At 46.8% G+C, this 20,877-nt stretch overlaps 1 protein-coding gene across 1 annotated transcript in view; it reads right to left on the bottom strand.

Moving 5' to 3' along the window:
- Window positions 1–20,877, bottom strand: part of LOXL2 (lysyl oxidase-like 2) — a 98,887-nt gene that overhangs the window by 48,804 nt on the left and 29,206 nt on the right. Inside the window, 3 exon segments of the mRNA XM_006878198.1 lie at window positions 4,344–4,527; window positions 8,124–8,346; window positions 15,860–16,071. Coding sequence (XP_006878260.1) covers window positions 4,344–4,527; window positions 8,124–8,346; window positions 15,860–16,071 — 619 coding nt within the window.

Below are 20,877 nucleotides of genomic sequence, written 5' to 3'. Positions count from 1 at the left end.
TCTCTGTACAATTGGCTTGGGTTTGATTTTCTGTACTCTTGATCTCAAACTTTTACCTACTCCTGAGTTTTGGTCACCTTCTGAATTGCTTCTCCTCACCTCCTGAAATGCCCTCCCCCATTTCCTCGTTGTTTTCATTCTTCCCCCATGGACTACCATCTCTGGAGTTCAGATGGCCACAGAGCAGAGTGTTGGAGGAAGCCCATCCCATGGCTTAAAGCAATGCTGTGGATTCTGTTGGTTGACATCCGCTAGCAAGTTAAACAATCAACTTAGTCAGTTACACTCAGATTTTCAAAGCTATCATGAACAAACTAGGAGACAGCCTAGTGTTTTCATGTTATAAAAATCAGCATTGCTTTGTGACATTTTTATTTCCATTTTATGAGTGTGGTACATTCTGTAACATGTATTTCTTAATGTGGATTGCAGACAAACGGGTTTTATGCTATGTCCCGTACAGCAACCGTGAGCCACATATGGCTATTGAGTATTTGAAATGTGGTGAGTCTTAATCGAGATGTGTGGTGAATTGAGATGTCAATTAAATGTTGAAACAATGTGACATAGTTTGCATATGTTGGGTTAAAGAAAGTATATGTGGTGGTGAATTCTTTAATATGTCTCTTCTAGCCTTACTCTTTGTAACTCCCACCAAGCGACTCTTTCCCTGAAAGGTCTGAGTAAGCGACAGCAGGAGAAGATACTGAGAGAATGGCATGATTCAGCTGTGGATGTTAACAGAGTTTTGGTAAAAACTTAAAACGCTAACATTGGTTTGAACTGAATCAACTCAGAATCAGGAAGGAGGGGATCTCACTACCAGCAAGAAGAAAGACTAAGGAGAATAGTATGCCATTTGGACCCTGAGATCCCTGCTTGATGAACCTCTTTGACCCAGAGAGAGAAAGCTCTGACACTAGAGCGGCAGCAGAACCAAAAGCCAGAGCATGTGGCAGATTGGTGGGCTTCCCATACTGCTTAGCAAGGAACGCTGAGTGATTTGGGCACTTGGTAGTGTGTGTGGGGAGCCAGACTGAGCCAAGTGCCTTCAGGCTGAGGCTTATATTAGAGGGGTATGTTCTTTGGGTAAAAAGAGCTTTGTAGCATTGGCCAGGCAGGGAGGGCTGCCTGTGGGCATAGCTAAGGAGAAGCTGTCCTGAGTGGAACGACAGTGCCCTGAGCATTTCTGACTCTGAATTGTAGTCTGGTAACTTCCCTAATAAACCCTGTAACCATGAGTATGGTATCTGAGTTCTGCGTGGCTGTTGTGATGAATTTATCAAACCCAGATGAGAAATAGAGAGTGTCATGGGAGGGGTGGTTGGTGTCATATTTTTTACAATATATTAAAATTAATTTCACTTGTTTCTTTTTACTTTTTTTGTGGCAACTAGAAGATTTGAAGTTACATATGTGGCTTGCATACAGTCCTGATGTGATGCTGTAGGATAAGCACAGGACCACAAAGTCAGTTTGAACCACAAGGTCAGCAGCTCTAACTCACCAGCTGCTCCTTGGAACACCTATATAAGGTCCTTATGAATTGGAACTGACTTGGAGGCACTTAACAACAACAACAACATGTGGCTTGCATAATTTTTTCTAATGGGCAGTGCTGCTCTACAGTGTTGAAATTTCTTCATCAAATGTTCATTCCGCTGACCCACCTTATTCAATTGGAGTTCGTTCCTTCGTCCATTCATTCATTACTCTTAAAATGAACGACTCTTGAGAAGGATGTGCTGGGCACAGACTCGGCACAAAGGACACAGGCTGACCCTCACACAGCTCAGGCTGGGGTGGAGAGTGTATTCATAAGCAAGCAGAGGTGTCCACATATGTGCAGGCTATTCAGGAGCATAAAGGATCAGTGCTTGACTAGGAGCTCACAGCCATTCTGATGAAAAGAGCAGCTCTCTTAAGAGGTTCACAGAAGGCTGGAGCCCGACAGAACCTGCCACCTCATTTGATAGTGAAGCTCCTCCAGAGGCCTAGAAGTTGCTCAAGGTCACTAAGCCAGTAAGTGGCAGGGCCTGGACTAGGATTCAGCTGCTACCTCTCTGTTCATACTCTTTTACTAGTACTGGCTCTGGGTGTGGTCTCCTGGTCCATCAGCCAGAGTCAGGATGGAAGGACTCACCCTCTCTGCTCTGTCCTTGACCTTGGACATGGTACTTTCCCCTTTCTGTCTACTGGAGTGGAGCCCTCCCGATGGGCATCAGATCATAAACCACCCAAAGGTTCTTTCAAGGACAACATTAAAGATGCCAAATGCCTCTTTCTCCCAGAGTCCTGATGGTCGTGACGCCTTAGAAACCTTTGGCTGCTCTGGGCAGTGAACTAATTAGGTCAAATAGCACACACCCATGATAACTGGAATGCTTGTGTCATCCAACTGCTTGTTTGTTCCTCAGAATGAATGATCTTTGCCCTGGAGGCCTTAGGAGAGAGACATGTACATCAACATGTCTACTCATTAGTGAAATGGACTGTTGGAATATTTAAGATCAAATGGGATCCTGGAGAGCTCACTGTGACCAGGGGAGATGGGATATGGTGTTGCATGACTGACCTGCCCTGATAGGTGTTAACTTCCAGACCCTTAAATTACAGTGCTCACCTAGGAAACTTACACAGATTGGAGCATGCAGGGAAAGAGATGGAAGTACCAAATGGCAGCAGGCCTGGGCCAAGGTGAGTGTAAAGGGAACAGTCTAAATCTGAAAGGAAGAACACTTGGGTTTTTCTGTTTCTCTACCACTATTAGGTAATCTCAGACAAGTGATTTTTGCTCTGGAACCACAGATTCCTCATCTGTTGGACTAGGTGACCTGGGTTCTCTCCAGAAGAGACATGTATGGTTCTGGGACTCCTCTCTCCAGTTCACTAGAAAGCAGGGCCTGTTTCCAACCACAGGGGAGCTGTTGAAGTGTTGGCTCACTACAGTTTGGGGCATAGGCATGTTGCAAAAAGAACCAGCAAGAGCACCAGACAGATGAGCTCTGATTCTAGCAGTGGGACAGCTCCATATTCTCTGTGTTGGAGGTTAAGTTCAAAACATGAGTCTAGAGTCTCACACAGGAAACCACTGCATGTGGTTGGTCAGGCCCTGGGGACTGATCAATGATTTCATCACATTCCTTTCAGTGGGGTGATAGCTGTGTGCTTGACAGTATGGAAACATTGTCTCCCCACTGGGTAGGACAACTCCACCCTTGTCCTCCTCCACCCCCTGCCAAGCAAGAGCAAGCCCCTCCCAGTCATCATAACCCACAGTCCACAGCAGCCTTCCTGCTGGCCAGCACTGGGACATTCTTGGCCATGTCTGCAATTCTCCTCGCTGAAACCACAGTGCTTCAGGGGGAGGGCTGGGCACTCACTAGGTTGCAGAGTACATTTTGGGAGCAGCCTCCTCCTTCTGAAGGACCAGAGGTTGGAAGGATGAACAGTCTTTGCAGGGCCTGGCTGGTAAGGGGTAACTATTTGTTCTGTTGTAGGTTGTCTCATATGGACACGCTTCTCTTAACGAGTGATCCACTTGAAAACTTGCTACACTTTTGTTATTTGCTCAAATGAATGAATTGTTCAGGACACTTAATAAAAACCAGGCTCGTTTTCATGAGTGTCTTATGAGAGACATAGTGCCAGGCTTCCATTCCCTCTCTCTGGTTTAAGTGGGAGAAGTTAAACAAGAGAAAAAATAAGATGACATTTGAGATTTTTTTGTGTGTGTAACTTCTGAGGTTCTGTTTTGGAAGATGGACCACAGTACCTTGGTTTTCTCAGGGTGGCCAGTGGGGGCCCCTGGGCCAGGAGTTGGGAGACCTATGTTAGAGGATTAATTTAACATTAATATGTTGTTGAGTTTCTGGGAGGCACAAATGGTTAAGTGCTTGGTTATTAACCAAAAGGTCAATGGGTCACATTCACTCAGAGTTGCCTCAGAAGAAAAGCCTGGGAATCTATTTCTGAAAAATCAACCACTAAAAACCCTACTAAGCACAGATCTGCTTTGACATACACTATGAACCGGAATTGACTTGACAGCAACTGTATTTTGTTTTCTTTTGGATGTTGTCTCACTTTGAGTAATTTACTACCTTCTCTGGTCCTCAGTTTCCAAATCTATAAAGTTGGGAGTGTTTGTACTCAATGTTCTCTAAGGTCCCTTCCCGTCTTACTGTCTAGGACTGTTATTCTCTACTAGAAAAGCAGGAAACTCTGAAATGCTCAAGACCAGTCATCTAGGTGCACAGCAGTGGATTAGGCCCCAGGGCTGGACTTTTCATGCAATAGTCAATTATGAAAAGAGGTCACCCGAACAGCCTTCTGTGCCTTACCTTGGCCCAACCTGGAGCCAGTGACGGCTTCTTTGGCACTCCCAAAACCCAGCTCTCGGCAGACCACACTGGCAGACACCAGGTCCCACTTGTCGTCGCAGATGGTGCCCCATTCTCCATTCTTCAGCACCTCCACACGGCCCTCCCCGATGTTGGCACCACCTCTCAACCGCACCAGGGGTTGCTGAGGAAACACATGGTCCTCCTGAGTGGAGGGGCTGATGCATGGTTCAGTGGGCAGTAGCAAGAGATGCACTATCTACCCGCCCCTTGCCTCTTCCCAGCCCAGGCACACAGACTAGGAGCTAAAACTGTGCTTGTCATGTGTTTGTACTGGGGGAGAAGAGTTGTGCTCACTCTGGTGAACCCATTAGGGACCCTCATCCATTTGTTATCAGCTGTGCCACAAGTAGGTTGCTTCATTCTCTTCTGCCCTCATCACCTCACCTCATGTCTGGTTCAAGGACGTTATCCTCAGTACTTCCCATCACTCCCCAGAACTTCGAGCTCTGAAGCTCGTACCCCTAGAAGCCTGCTGAGTCCAGATGGCAGCACTGTCCTGCTTTACTTGTAACAGAGCTCTAGGATCTTGTCCTGAAAGGCAGCCTCATGGGGTGACTTCTGGGTACTCAACAAATTCTTCAGTGATTCTGCTTTGCACACCAATGAAAAGCAGAAGGGTGAAGGGTCATGGAAAGACAGAGCACTGGAAAGTGGGGACTTAACAGAGCTAACAAGGTCACGACTGGATTCTGTGAGAGTATGGGGAACTTCACACTGGGGAAGACCCACATCTATTTTGGAGCTGGATTCATATACAACCCCATTCCTGTTTCCACCATCCCCTAACTCAACCATCTAAACTATACTCTATATCCCAATCTGCCTGATTCTGCAAACAATCCAGCCCCATATGGCATGCAGAGAGGGGTGGGGGCTACAGCTTAAATACTCTGACTTGCTCTCTGGTAGGCAGAAGCCTTAACCACCATGAGATTGATTTAATTACACAGGAGAAAATCTCAATCTCCACAGCTTCATGACCCCACTGTTTACAAAAGGTGAGCTGGGCCACTTGGCTCTATCTATCCACACAGCCCTGTTTGCATAATCTTTGGTGTGTGTATACTGAGGGGAGTTCAGAAGACTTCTAGGCCCTGAGTTATTGCTGACACTTACTTGGCTCAACAAAGAGAGAAAGAAGGGTAACTATATGGCAATTAGTCAAGAGTCATGTTCTTCTCTGGTCTATGTTGCTCTCAGCTCAAGACACCTTTGACTCTGCCCCCTGATGGCCGGGATGGGGCTGGTCTGGTTGGAGGTGGTAATTTTAAAGTATTTATGTGCACCAGACACTGTGAGGGACAAGGGATTAAGTAAGGACCTTATTGCTCCATCTCCTAGCTGGGGTTCCCACTCAGTCACCAATGTCTTCTTTACCAGCTATATCTTGTGTCTGGCCAACTGCCTGGCCATGGTGGGGATGGGACACTGGACATCACCCAGATTCACCCCAGGCACTACTCTGACCTGGTACTAGAGGGAGAAGAAAAGAAGGATGAGATAGATGTAAAGCAGGAATCTTTAATTCTACCTTTAAAAAAACAAAACAGCAGGCTCCAGTCTTTTTTCTGTAGATCAGTGACCCCCTCTCCCGTACTTTCCTTCAAAGTGATGAGTTGGAGGCCAGACCTCCTTCCCATCCAGGGAATGACCCATTGCTTAATGGAGGCAGAGTGTCAAATAACCTTGCCCCAGGCCAGCAGTGGCCAGGCAGATAGTCAGCTGGCCCTGGAGGAGAGAGAGAATGCAACCCAAGGAAACTGTGATGTAAGGTTCTCTCTTGCTTTTCTTTTTTATTGGTGTGGTATGAACTTGATTCCTTTGCTTTAAACCACACAGCTGAATTCCAAAACAGTAGGATCTGGTATTCTGGATGACAAATGAAAAAAAGCCCAGAAACTCAGGCAGAGGCTGTGGAAAGGATACATGCTTTTAAATAATGAAGCAGGGGAGGCAAGATGGCTTGTCTGGAGAGAGACCCGGAATTATGCCTGGCTGCACGTACGTGATGGTGTGATCAAGTTACCGGTGTGAGGGAACTAAGAAGGCAGGGCTAACCCATCCAGAGGTGCTGCTCCCAGAAGTACCTGGCAGCACTCCAGATGGTTCCCACACCCTCTGGTTGATCGCTGGAATCACACCATTCATTTCACTTCTTTCTTTTAAGACTTTGTCTTCTGTCAAAATTTTATCACCCCTGCCTAGGAAAGGACATCCAAGTTGGTGTATCAGTAGCTTGCCCTGGTTTCTCTTTTCCATTTGATGAGAGTTAGATCTCATCCTTTCCAAGAGGAGGTCCTCAGGCATTGATGGAGAAAGGGAGATTAGAGAGGACAGAGGAAAAGATGAAAGAAGGGTAGGCAGGGAGAGGAGAGGAACCATGCACGGTGTTGCCTCTGCTAAGCAAAGGAAACACAACCCACCAAGTGTGGGAAGTTGTTGTTCTGGATAGGAATTCTGCTGGTCCACTTACCTTCTGAAACACCCACCCCACCACTAGACCGACCAATACCCCAGCTGCCCCAATCAGAGGCTTTCTCCCACCTTCGGTCCTCTTACTCCTGACTTGGAGCCCCATTGCTCCTCAGAGCAGACTTTGAACTTGCTCTGCCAAGGGGATGACTAAGTACCAAGGTTTTATCTGGTATAGGTAAGAATCCCCCAGTAAATGGTCAAATGCCTCTCCCACCGCCCCCTCTCCTCTTCCTATACACTATTCCCACTCACCAGCCCCATATCAGCAGTTTCTAAAACAACAACCCTTTGGTGGACATATGGGGGTGGGATAAGAATATAAAAGAGAAAAGCTAATCACTTCTCAATGGTTCTGGAGGGAAGACCTAATAGTGTACTTTCTATTTTCCAGAGGATGGCTCAAACCTGCACATGGTTGGGAACATTCGCTTTTCCTATGAAGCCAGTTGATATGGAGGTGTTAACTTACATGAGCTGATGTAATCTATCATGAACATGCTCACACACATGGACTCATGTACATACACACATGCTCACACATACACACATATGCTCATACAACTCAAGCACACTCACATACACACTCACACACATTCATCACAAAAGCATAAGTAGATTGTAATGTTCTAGCTTGTTGAAAATTAAAAAAAATTTTTTTTTTAATCTTTTCTGTTGCAGAATAAACCAAAACCTGTTTCGACACACTTGAAGCTGATTTCAGGTGCTTTTGGGAATTGTATCTGTGGCCACCAGCTACTAAACGATTTTGTTTTGGGAAGTCTAGAGAAGCAAAAGGTCCCTGTCCAACTACCCCACCATCCTTGATTTAATCTATGTCAGCAGATAGTGCTCCCAGAACCTGTGATTGTTGTTCATGTTCAAATACAAGGCGGGGGGAGGGAGGAGGGGAAGGGGGGCCTTCAAAAAGTTTATGGGAAAATTCCATTATATTTTCATTGAATGTTTCAACAGACTTTTTGAATTCCCTTCCTATTTGTCCTCCACAAAGGGAACTCTGGTTTCAGAGAGTGAAGAAATAATTGTAGAAGGACTGGCAGAGGTAATGTAGATTTGGGGCAGAGTCCCAGCTGCTGTACCTGAAGGTAGCATCTAATGGTGAGTCTGTCCCTGCCAGGGGCCTGGACAGACTATCCACTCTGCCTTTCTGGTTGCATTCCTTCTGGGGGCTGACTTCTCCTCACTCTCTCCCCCAGGTGCCAAGTGGTCATGCCCCATCCTTACCTCTGGTTTATAGGCTTTCCGGAATCTTGAGGGTCCATCGAGATTGAAGGCCTGGCCAGATACACAGCTCACCACAACAGGCAGCCCATTCTCACAGGTGACATTTTTCACAGGGTCGTTTGACACCCGGGCACCCAGCTTGCAGCTGGAGATATGCGCCTCTGTGCCTGTGCAGTCCATGGAGAATGGCCAATAGCGCTGCTTCCTTCTGGCAGCAAACATTCTGCAGGGGGAGGAGGGACGGAGTGGGTGACTAGGGCATCATGGCACCCATGCCTCATGTCTTCCACGAATATGCACTGGGCCGTCCAATGCATGCTGGAGCTAGGCCTGCTTCACAGATCTCTGCCACCTCCAAGCATTTACTGATCATGCAGTCTATGCTGGCAGGATCTATGGGAGGTAGGATCCAGAAGATGTAGACAGGACTTGCTGCCCTCAGGCAGTTTATAATCTCGGCATGAAAGGACTAACGAAGTATAATAAAGAAAATAATAATAATAATTTAAGAATATAAATATGCAGTGCAAAAAGATGTCAGTTCTAAAATGGGCTGCTGTGATGAGGGATGACCATATGGACAGAAGAAGAGGACTTGGGCTGGGCCGTAAACGTTGGTGAGGGAGGAGGGCAGGAAGGACACCCATCTTCTCATGCTGTCATAGCCCTTTGGGGACTATTTGGGGGTCCCTCCTTGCAGATCCCAGGGAGATCTCAGAGAGAATGCAGGCAGCACAACTGACCCCTGGAGGGGACAAAAGCAAGGGTTCATCCCTGATGGTCAAGTAGGCCTGGAAGCAGTTGCTTTGTCTCAGAGTGAATGGGATGTGAACATAGCAGAGGGGCGAATCCTACAAACGTCATCATTCTCCTTCCTTAACCAAAAATTGAGACTTGGAATAATTATAGTAGACCTGTGAGCACAATGACACAGAATATTTCAAATAAGGAATAGCCTGGACAATTCAGGATATAGGTTCACCCAGGAGTCCCGGGTGGTGCCAACAGTTAACACATTTGGCTGCTAAGAGAATGGAGCCAAGTCTACCCAGAAGTGCCTTGAGAGAAAAGCCTGGAGATTTACTTCTGAGAAATCAGCCACTGAAAACCGTATGGAGCACAGCTCTTCTCTGACACACATGGAAACACTATGGGTTGGAGCCAACTGCACAACAACTGGTTTTGGTTTCTGTGCTCATCATAGCTACAGTTTAGTGTACAGAACTACTCAAGATAACTATTAATAACCCAAAAACCACTGCCCTCCTAACTTCCGGTAAAGCCTTTGCACTTGGAAATGCAAACTACAGTTTGTTCCTCAGGACACCCCCACAACTGGGCTGGAGAACACTCTGGGGATATCAGCTGGGAAAGCGCTGATGAAATCTCAACAGTCTGCACTTGGCTCAAGAAGATCTTTTTGCTTCCAGCTTTCAATTAACACCATCCTCTCCTAGAGAACAGATGTACAGAGCTTTGAATACAGAGCAAATACACAGAAAACACAGAGCTGCCCAAAGATGGCGCTGCTTCCTTCCCAAGGCAGCCCTACTTCCCTCTTACATCAGCTCACAGGAATGCGCTGTGACCCACCACAGGCCTCCATCAGGGAGCGCCTGCCCTCCCCCAATCCAGCACGGATTCACTTTGGACAGGCCCTGGGGTGGGATGCAGATGTGAGGAGCTGTGGAGGATGGGTGGACAGCCCACTTCAGGCCTGGAGAAGAGAACAACCTTTGGCTAAGCAGGAAATCTGCTTGTGAAAGAGCTGTTTTGACCTTTGGCTGGTATAAACTACTGTTGTTGTTTGGTGCTGTCCAGTTGGTTCTAACTCATAGCGACCCTATACACAACAGAACAAAACACTGCCTGGTCCTGCACCATGGTCCTGCACCATCCTTACAATTGTAGTCAGATTTGTGTCAGTCCAAGTCCTGGTGTGGGCTATTGTGTCAGACTGCAAAGCTGTTTGAACTGCAAGATTGGTTGTTCCAGCTCACCAGCTACTCCTTGGAAACCCCATACAGGGTCACTATGGGTCGGAATTGACTCTATGGCACTTAACAACATCTTGTTGTAGGGGGGTCTTCCGCTTTCTCACTGATCCTCTACTTTGCCAGATACTAGTTCTTCCTGAGTCAACTCAAAGTGAAAAGCTCTAATGGTTTCCACCGGCAATGGATGAAGCTTAGACAGAAATCCTGGTGACTGCAGTGTGAACCCATCAGCAGCTCTGTGGGAGAAAGATGTCACAGTCTGATTGCATTAAGATTGTTGTTGTTGTTAAGTGCTGCTGAGTCGGTTCCGACCCATGGTGACGCTGTGTAGGGTTTCCAAGGAGCGGCTGGTAAGCTTGAACCGCTGACCTTGCAGTTCAAACAGACTTTGCAGCCCAGCACATTAACCCACAGTGCCACACCAGGATGCGCATAAAGATCACAGCTTTGGAAACCCTGTGGGGGCAGTTCTCTGTCCTATGAGTCTGAATGGAGCGCTGGTAGTGTAGTGGTTACAAATTGGGCTGTGAACCACAAGGTCAGAAGTTCGAAACTACCAGCTGTTCTGCGGGAGAAAGATGAGGCTTTCTGCTCCCGTCAAGATTTACAGCCTCGACAACCCTGTACAGGGTCACTATGAGTCAGTTCAGACTCCATGGCACATAACCACCAACCACCACCATAGTGAGTTTGGTTTGGAAGCTTAGATAAGGAACCCTGGTGGCATAACAGTTAAGCACTTGGTTGCTAACAAAACGTGGTGGCGGCTGTGTGCCTGGGAGTCGGTTCCGACTCATAGCGACCCTGTACAGGGTTTCTGAGGCTGTAATTCTTTATGGGAGCAGCTCGCCTCGTCTTTCTCCTGCGGAACAGCTGGTAGTTTCGAACTGCTGACCTTGCGGTTCGCAGACAATTCGTAACCACTACACTACCAGATGATTTGAATTTACTAGCAGATCCATGGGATAAAAGATCTGGCAATCTGTTCCTATCAAGATTACAGTTTAGGAAACCCTACTAGTTCTAGTAGGAATAGTTCTACTGTGTTTTATAGGCTCTCTATGAGTCCGAATTGATTGGACAACAAACATTAATAACAGTAAAGTTTAGATAAAATTGGAATCCAACTTTGGTGGTGGTGATAGTGGTATGCCGTTGAGCCGGCTCATAGTGACCCTGCATAGGGTTTCCAAGGCTGTAAATCTTTATGGGAGCAGAAAGCCTCATCTTTCTCCCTCGGAATGCAATTTTAAAAAGAACAAAAAAAGAATACAAATATCCCAACGCCCCCAGGGATGGAACCCTGAAGCTGAAACTCAATTAGTTTCAAGATACACCTGCAGTTCTCTAGTCTAAAGTCAAACCCCAGAGAGAAGCTTTCAATAAGGAGCCCCTGACTGCACTCTTAGGAGAATCTGTAAAGGCAGAGGCACTTCATAGTAAATGCAGAGAAACCAGGGCTTCATACCAGATCTTCCCAGTTCAATCATGGTATACAAAGTAAAACCAGAACAGATCTACATTTGTAAAAAGTGGGAGAACCAAGATGGTAATCCGAATGGTGAAAATTACACGTTGATGCCCTGCAGATATTTAACTTTGTCTTAGAAAACAAGGGCAGAATATGAGTGGCATAGCCGTCAAATCTCTTGACCCATACAGTTGGAAACAATGATGGCAGTCGGCTGAGTCACTTTGAATGTGTGCTGCTCTCCACAGCTCTGGCAATAATCCAATCTCCCACATCACGCTCCTGAAAGGGCTCGGTATGCCTTTTCTGAGTCTCCCATTCCAGAGTTTTGACACATCATTTTCCACATTCCAGTTCACCCCAATTTTTAAAAATTCAGATGTTTTCATTTTGTTTCGTCAGCCATCAATGGACTGGTTTGAACCAGCATGGAGCTGTGGGATAAACCCCCTGGAATCCTCTGATCAGGGAGAAAAGAGACTCTGAGGAGAGTTGAGTTGCCAGTCTTGGGGGCAATTCTGAGGTTGATGAAAAAACACCAGAGCTTCAGGCTAGCAGAGTGAGCCAGCACTAGAAGGGCCATGCCGTGAGGAAGACCCAAGGACAGAGGGTCACAGTCAATGTCCAGGTGAATTTTAAGACTGTGAAGTCTTTGAAGGTCCAACAGATACATGGAGATTAATAACCCCGACTTCAGGTAAAAATGACTTTTAAAACCATTTCAATCCTCAAGTGGGCAGTGTTTTTCTGGGAGGCCACTTCTCGTGCCTCAGAGGGAAATAGAAAAAAAAGATGCAACCAGAAGCCAGAATTAAAATGCCTTTGATACAGGGACCACGCAGGGTGCCTGCCGGCTGGCCCTCCTTTGGTTTTCAGGTCTCTGTTATCCTTAACTTCCCAGTCAGGGCTCACTGAGAAACTCGTCCAGGGGCCCACCTCAGTTACCAGACTCCCCAAGCAAGCCCTGAGGTGGGTGGGAAGGTAGAAGCTTCTTGAGTAGGCTCTACTTTCAGTGAAGAGTTGAGCTGGAGCAGGGTTTGAAGGTGGAGGCAACTCTTCTGAGAGTAGATTTGGGTTCTGCAAGGAGATGGCAGTGGGATCCCTGAATCTTTCCCCTTAGCCCTTGATATCCTTCTGTAAAGACTTAAGGACCTGGACTGGTGGTCTCTGAGGCCTCAGTGTGTCGAGTCTTTGCTCTTTGCTAACAAATCCTCTAACAACCATCTCAGCCCCTAACAACACACAACCAAGTCACAGAAAGTCTTTTGAGTGTACCCTTTCACTTCACTATGGCTCCTCAGAGGGTTCAACTGAACTTTCTCTTTCCTTTCCAGGGACCCAAGAGTCTCAGATAGCACAAAACGTCAGAGACAAGCTGAAAAGTCTTCCCACCCATCCTCCTGCTCCGCTGTCTCCAGCTAGAGGCTGGGAGGAGGAGTTAGTTTCCAGCAGCATCTGCTAATCATCTCAGCAGAGAACCCCAGCCTTGGATGCCTCCCAGCCTTCGAAGTCTTTTCCTGCCCTGATTGGAAAAGGCAAAGCCACAGATGAGGGGATGGGAGGAGCTGATTGAAGGGGTGGTTTCAAACCCAGCACGTGAGAGGATTACACTGGGGCCCAGCTACAAACGTCAGATTTGCCTCCTCAAATCAGGAAAAGAACTCTGGATGTCCACTATTAAGAAACCGCTTTCAAATACCATCTGAACAAGCCCAGCACGTCCCATCTCTGGCACTTCATTCTGCTTTCCTGGTTGCAGGAAGCCTCCCTGGTCCCAGCAATGGATTGAGTTCAGAGCAGTGGCCAGGCTGAGGGGCTCTAGCTGGGCTAGCCCTGTCGGAAGCTTGTTAGGAGAGGGTGTTTGCTTTTCTTGGCAGCCAGAGAGTAGGAAAATCTGAGAAGATTTGTCACAAGGGAAAGAATTAACCAGCTGCTATGAGGTTCTCCAAAGCCTTCATAGAATGGAGACCCCTGGTGCAAACAGGAAGGTCTGGCCCATGTCTGGGGCAGGATAGGAGTGGAAACCACCATAGTGATCATCCCTGGCTGGGAGGGGGAATCTCTGCTGGCAGCACTCCCACATGGTGGCTGGGGGCACTGTCAAAGTCTGATAGGGTTTATTAGCACCAGGCCAACAGCCAGACAGGGCAGGGCCCAAGGGAGGGATGCAATGGGCCCTGGGTCCTCAAGAGCTGGAGGGCAAGCTGGGGCATGCTCAGACTTGGAAGCTACCTCCCTTTCCACATGTTTCCTCTGTCTTGAAAGGAAAAAGATGACAGGCTTGTGAGGCTACACTTTTTAGGAGTGTAACCCTGTAACTGAATCACCTGTGCCTGAGTTTAAGACCTGCCATGGACTAGTGGCACAACTCCACTCTGATTTCGTTTCCTTCACGTTAAACGAGAACCCTGTTTCACAGTGCTGCGAGAATTCAATGACCAAGAGAGGTGTCATGGCAAGCGCTCAGTAAACAACGTTGTGTTGGTCGATGTTGTCAAGCTTGTCTTGAGTCATGGGGATGTTATATACAACAGAACAAAACAATGTCTGGTCCTGCGTCATCCTCATAACCAATGCTATGTTTGAGTCCATTGTTGCAGCCAAAATAAACATGAGCTATTATTTTGCCATTATTAAGAGGAGGCAGGAAGAGCTTATTACCAACTAAGTAAATTCCCACTGCCCCATCTTTGTGCCTGAAATTCCTTCATGGAACAACCCTTGGGTCAGATTATCTGAAGTCCCGTTACTTTCTGCCCCCTTGATATTATCCTTGGAAACCATAACAATATTGTAAAATATAATTGAGGTTTGCGCAACTGGATTAAATTAATCCATTTCATAATTGCCTAGCAATTGCTGACATTTCATGATTTCTCAGAATATTAAGCTGAGTGAGGGCAAGAGAACATTTCTTTTTAAGTGATTGACAGCCTTCTCAGTTCCTTTCTAGTCTTACATGGCCACAGAGCTTTCGGTGAGCCCCAAGAGATGAGATTTTTCTGGGCAGACAGCACTTTGTACTTCACCTCTGCCATCCCCCTGACCTCATTCAATCCCACCATTTGTTTAGAGTATGTCTCCTCAACACAAATGTGAGATCCTCAAAGATAAGGACAGCATCTCGATGACCTTTGAATGGACTGCCTGTGTAGGCAGTTGGCCCGTCTGTGGCTCGTTTGGAAAAGACTCACCTCTGCATGCAGCCCAGTCTTTTAACAAGACAGAGTGTAATGGCTAATTTTATGTCAACTTGTCTTGGCTTGTGTTCCCAGTGGTTTGGCTGAGCAGCAGGCTAATTGCTGTTCCATAGTGTAATCTAATGAAATGTAATCAATGAATCAGTTAAAAGGGGCGTTCCTTAGGATTGTTCTGCCTCTAGCCGATAAATAGGTATTATAGAAGAAATTGCTCTCTCTTTCTACTCTGCGTTCTTCCTGTCACCTGACCTATAGATTTGGGACTTGCCAACTCCTCATAATCTCTTGGGCCAGCAGGAATCGCCAGCCAATTGTCTGATCTATGGATTTTAGACTTGGAGTAAATCTCTGTGTCTCTCTGTCTCTCTTTTATATATATATATGGTGTGGCATTGTTGGATAAGCACAGGATTGCAAAAACAACAATATATATGGACTTCTGGTGTGGTACTGTGGATCAGCACTGGACTATGAACCACAGGTCGGTAGTTCAAACCCACCAGCTGCTCTTCAGAAATACTATACAGGGTTGCTATGCTTTGGAACTGACTAGATGGCACTTTAACAACAACACACACGCATATGTATATTGTTGTTATTAGGTGCTGTCATGTTGGTTGTAATTCATAGTGACCCTAGAGGATAGAGCAGAATGTAGGATTTTCTAGGCTATAATGGTGTTGTAGGATAAGTACAAGACTGCTAACCATAAAGTCATCAGTTCAAACCCACCAGCCACTCTGTGGGAAAATGATGTAGCGGGCTGCTTCTGTAAAGATTTCCAGCTATGGAAACCCTATACAAGGTCACTCTGAGTTGGAATCCACTTGAGAGCCGTGGGTTTGGTTTTGGTTTGGGGATCTTTACTGGACCAGATCACCAGTTCTTTTCTACTATGGAGTGGCTTGTGAGTTCCAACTACCAACCTTTCAATCAGCAGCTGAGTGCTTCACTACTGCACCACTAGTTTATATCCATCTATCACCGGTTCTACTTTTGTAGCGAACCCCGGTGAAGACGGCAGGGCAAGAGCCCAGCAAACCACCAGCTTCCACACAGTCCTCTTACTTGTATACTTTGGTGTTGTATGTCTTTTCCCCGGGGAAGCCGAACATGCCGCAGACCACATGGGCATTCTGCGCTGTCCAGTGCTTGTCACAGATTTGCTTCCAGGACTTGCCCACCTTCACTTCCACATAGCCCTCTGTCACTGGGGTGCGCTTGCGGTAGGTTGAGAGGATGGCTCGGATCCGGATGTCCTCCACCTGGATATTCATGTTCTGGGAAGAGGGAGGCATAGAAGGAGAGGGGTTACTTTCCTGGTCTGACCGTGGAGAGGCACTGATCAACACATGCCTCTTCAGTGACTACAGGTCTGGCTTTGCTCGCCCACCTCTGCTTAGTTCTCCTGACAAGTACACAGAAGCTGACATCAATTAAGGCCACAGTCAAACAGTGCTATATCCTGGGAGGCACATTTATAGTGGGGCTGCAGGAGCCTTCTGCGTAAAGTAGATGTGTCTTGGAGTAATCAAAGTACATGTTAAAGACTCCTGGAGACTCTCCCACACTCTACACCAAAGAACCTGGAAAGCAGAGGACGAACAGCCTCCTCCCACAAGAGTCTTACTATAAGACCGCAAGAGAGGACTGCTCTTTGAAGTATCACTTTTTTATGTTAAGAAGAATTTTAGTGTTTTAGTCCAAAGCATGTGTATGCATGCATCTGTGTGTATTTGTACCCCCCATTCATCTCTGAATAGGACTGAAGTTTCAGACGGACTGAAGTTCAGGTTGGTGGTGCCACATTGCATCAGGGTTAATCATTCCTCTGTTTGAAAATCCCAAAGAGGTAGGGCCTGGGGAGGAAGTGGGAAGAAGGCCGTGTGTGGAGTGTACTGTGTGCAGGACCCAGGCCTGCCTAAAAGTGAGGAGCATCCTGGGGACCAGAGGAAGTGAGGTTGAGTACCATCACTTGGTCATAATTAGAAAATGAAGAATTCTGAATGACTTGAGCCCCTTGGAGACCCATATTGCTGTGGCAGTGAGTGAAAGAGAGACTGAGGTAGTTGGGACAGGGAGGAGAAAGGGGAGGGAAAGGTTAAGTGTTAGGAGCATGATGATGAGGAAGAAGTATAAGAGGTTGAAGGGCTAGGATGGCGCTGCTTTACTGCCATGTGGGCCCTCTCCTCTCCTTTCCTTTCTCTCCTCAGACACTGAGCTGAAAAGTCCCAGCATCACACTCAGGCCTCAGAGTCCGAGGGATTGTGCAGAAGGACAGGGGGTCTCAAGAGGTCAAGCTGAAAAAGAAGACTATGAAGTATCCTGAAGGAATGATGGTGTTCTTACGGGCTTCCAGATACTATTGAACCTCCCTTTTTCACTTCCAGCCCCCTCATGGGGCCATCACCAGTACTTGCAATGTTTTCTCGCTGAGTCCCTGCCTCCATCTCTCACCCTTCACTCATCTTCCATAGTCCCAGTACCCAAAGAGTTCTTTCTACAACACAAACCTAGTGTTGCCCAATTGACTGACTAGTCTTTGCCTAGACTACCAAATAGTTGCCATCAAGTTGATTCCAACTCATGCCGACCCCATCTATATGCAGAAAACTGCTCTCCATAAGTTTTCATGGCTATGACCTTCAGAAGCAGATTGCTTTATCTCCAAGGAGCCTCTGGGTGGGTTCAAACTGCCAGCCTTTCAGTTAGTAGCCAAGTGCTTAACTGATTGCCTATATGTTGTTATATATTGTTTTCGTTAAGTGCCGTTGATTTGGTTCCAACTCATAGCAACCCTGTATAGGGTTTCCAAGGAAAATCCAGTAGATTTGAACTACCGACCTAATGTCCAAAATTACTGAGCAAGGAACTCAAAAGCCTTCATGACTGATTCCACTTTTTCCATCCAGGACCACCAAGAGACAGGAGTGTGCTTGAGACCCTGTATGAGAAATACTCTGAGGGCCATGCAGAGAAAGATGTATACTGGACCAGAGAGGGAGGGTGGTGCTGGGTTGGAAGGGGCTGGCAGGAAGGGATCCAGAGACCTGAGGGCCCCAAGTCCCTGTCTAGCCAGGATGCAAAAGAACCACGAGGCTGAACAGAATCATTATCTAGGTGCCCAGGGATCCATTTCTCCTCTCCAGTGCCTTTACTGTCTAAAGCCAGGTCTGGCTTTACAAGTCCTGCAAGGTGGTGGAAAATATGTGGGCCCAGAGTAATGGTATTTGGCCCTGGTGTCTTTCCACACAGAGCCGAAGGAAAGCTGCCAGGCTATGCTTTCCAGCCTTGGTCCTGGATCTTTACAACCCGCATTGATGTCACAGAACCCATGCCACCAACATACCTGGAAAGAGGGGAGCCAGAAAAGGGCTTGAGGTGTAACCCTGACCTGGACCAGACCCCTTCTGTCTTTTCCCACCGCAGGAGGCAGGGCTAGAATTCCAGTATATAATGCATAATGCAGAGCAGGAAAGTTACTGCTATTTATCATCAGCCCTGGCGGCTTCACATCAGGGAGATGGCAAGTGGGCTGGACCAACTTTATTAATTCACAGAGCCTTTCCCTAACAGTATCTCTCTTGCTGTATGGCAGCAGCACAGCCTTCCAGAAGAGCAGTCCTGATTCTCAGCACCCCTAGCTGAACCAGGAGGGGAGGCACTGCTAGGGGAGCTCAGAAGACCCATCCAGGAATGGCCATGCTGGCCACAGAGCTGAAATCCAGTATACACCCACGGCAGTGGCCGAGGCATCCTGCCACTGCCCCTGTCTTGCTGTAGGTCAGAGTTCCTGCCCCCCCGCCCCCGAAACATGAATGAAAGGTGGAGTCAGGTGACCTTCAGGATGCAGAAAACAGGGAAAAGAAAGGACTAGCGCAGAGGGGTCACTGTGTATATGTGTGCATGCATAGCTCTGTATGTGTTTGTGGTGTGTGTGTTTAAGTGTCTGCACATGCATCTGTCTTATGTCTATATGTCTCTGTGTGTCTGAGGGTCTGTTTGTATCTGTGTGAAGTGTGTCTGTCTGTTTGTATAGGATGATATATGCATGAGAGTATGTGTGTTTACGTGTGTGTGGAGTGTGTGTCTGGGTTTCTGTGTCTGTTATAAAGGAGAGGTGGAGAGGCGCTTGTTCCCTCCAAAATCTTAGGAAGACCATCAAGGTAGGCTTTGCACTTGCTAGTCCTTCAAAACAGACTGTCTCCTTTTCTTCTTCCTCCACAGAACCAAATGCTTCCCATATTCTGTAAGGTCCAAATTCCATCTGATTCATGCATTCAACAAATATTTACTGAACACAAGACAGGTAAGGTCTTTCCCCTCCATAGGCTTCCTCCCTACACCCCAGACACAGTCCCTGTCTCTTCACAGAGTAATAATGACTGTGATGGGCCATAATTTACCCACTTATCAAATACCAGTTAATTATAGTTAATTAATACCCATTAATAAGAACTTTACAGCCATTACCTCTCTGGATTCCCACAACAACGTTTATACTCATTTAAAAAAATTTTTTTTGGTGTGTGAATTGAGTGATAGTTTACATGGGAGAGCATCAGCTTTACACTCATCCTATCGTATTTTGTTTCATTACAATGATTACAATCCCCTCCATTTTACAGGTGAAAAAACTTGGCAACACTGGCATCTTCTCCAAGTTTACACAGCCAGTAAAAAGCTAGGCAAGAATGAAATTGAATTGTGTCTCCAAGCCAGTGCTCTAAGCGTATAACAATATTTCCTTATCCTCATGTGCGTGACCTGTGTCACACCTGCTATGAGGATTGAAGTGCTTAGTCTCTTAACAGCTCTGTGAGTCCAGAGGGTACCATGCCTAGGACTTAGGACTTCTGGGTGGTCACTCTGGACTTGCTAGGTGCTATGCATATTGAAGTCTAGTCTGTGGCCTGCCCAGAGGAGCATGAGTCAGAACAGAGTGCATCTGGCCAGGCCAGTACGTGAGGGCAGAGCTGTGCTCCCAGCTGCTCTTCTACTCTGGCCAAATGAGACAGAAAGGAAATCCTTTGTGGTAAAATCTCCTGCTCATTCATATAAGCTGCTCGGAGACCTCTTTATAAGAAAATACACTCATACGCACTGAACTGCCCTCTTTACTTCACTGCTGTGGAATCCCTTCCACAGTCACAAATGTTGGGATACCAAAAGAAAATGTTTGAAACATTAAAACATTACAGAATATGGGAAGGATTTGGTTCTGTAGAGGGAGAAGAGAAGAAGACAGTCTGTTTTTGAAGGACTAGCAAGTGCAAAGCCTACCTTGACTGTTTTCCTAAGGCTTTGGAGGGAACAAGTCCCTCTCAATTTCTTCTCTATGACAGACAGAAATGCACACAAACACACACACACACATCTATTGTTATTGTTGTTGTTAAGTTCCGTCGAGTTGGTTCCAACCCATCATGACCCTGTATAGGGTTTCTGAGGAGTGGCTATTGAGTTTGAACCACCAACTTTGCTGATCAAACTGACTTTGCAGTCCAGTTCATTAACCCCCACTGCCACACCAGCATATATATACATCACATATATAAAATGTGTATGTTGCTATCGTTATTGTTAAGTGCCATTGAGTCGGTTCTGACCCATAGCGACCCTATATAGGGTTTCCAAGGAGCGACTGGTGAGCTTGAACTGCCGACCTTGCAGTTCAAACGGCTTTGCAGTCTGGCAACCCACAGCGCCACACTAGGACTCTCTCTCTCTCTCTCTCTAAATATATATATTGTTGTTAAGTGCTGTCGAGTCAATTCCGCGACCCTGTACAGGGTTTCCAATGAGCAGCTGGTGAGCTTGAACCCCGTCCTTGCAGTTCAAACAACTTTGCAGGCTGATGCATTAGCCCACAGTGCCACACCAGGACTCCATATATATGTTGTTGTTGTTATGTGCCGTGGAGTCGGTTCCGAATCACAGTGACCCTCTACAGGGTTTCCGAGGCTGTAAATCTTTATGGGAGCAGAAAGCCTCATCTTTCTCCCGCGGAACAACTGGTAGTTTTGAACTGCTGACCTTGCGGCTTGCAGCCCGATTCGTAAGCACTACGCTACCAGAGCTCCTTT

The sequence above is a fragment of the Chrysochloris asiatica genome, unplaced genomic scaffold (genome assembly GCF_000296735.1).
Source record: "Chrysochloris asiatica unplaced genomic scaffold, ChrAsi1.0 scaffold00064, whole genome shotgun sequence".
In the NCBI taxonomy this organism is placed as follows: Eukaryota; Metazoa; Chordata; class Mammalia; order Afrosoricida; family Chrysochloridae; genus Chrysochloris; species Chrysochloris asiatica.
The sequence above is the reverse complement of the archived record's forward strand: the minus strand, read 5'-3'. Positions and strand labels throughout refer to the sequence as shown.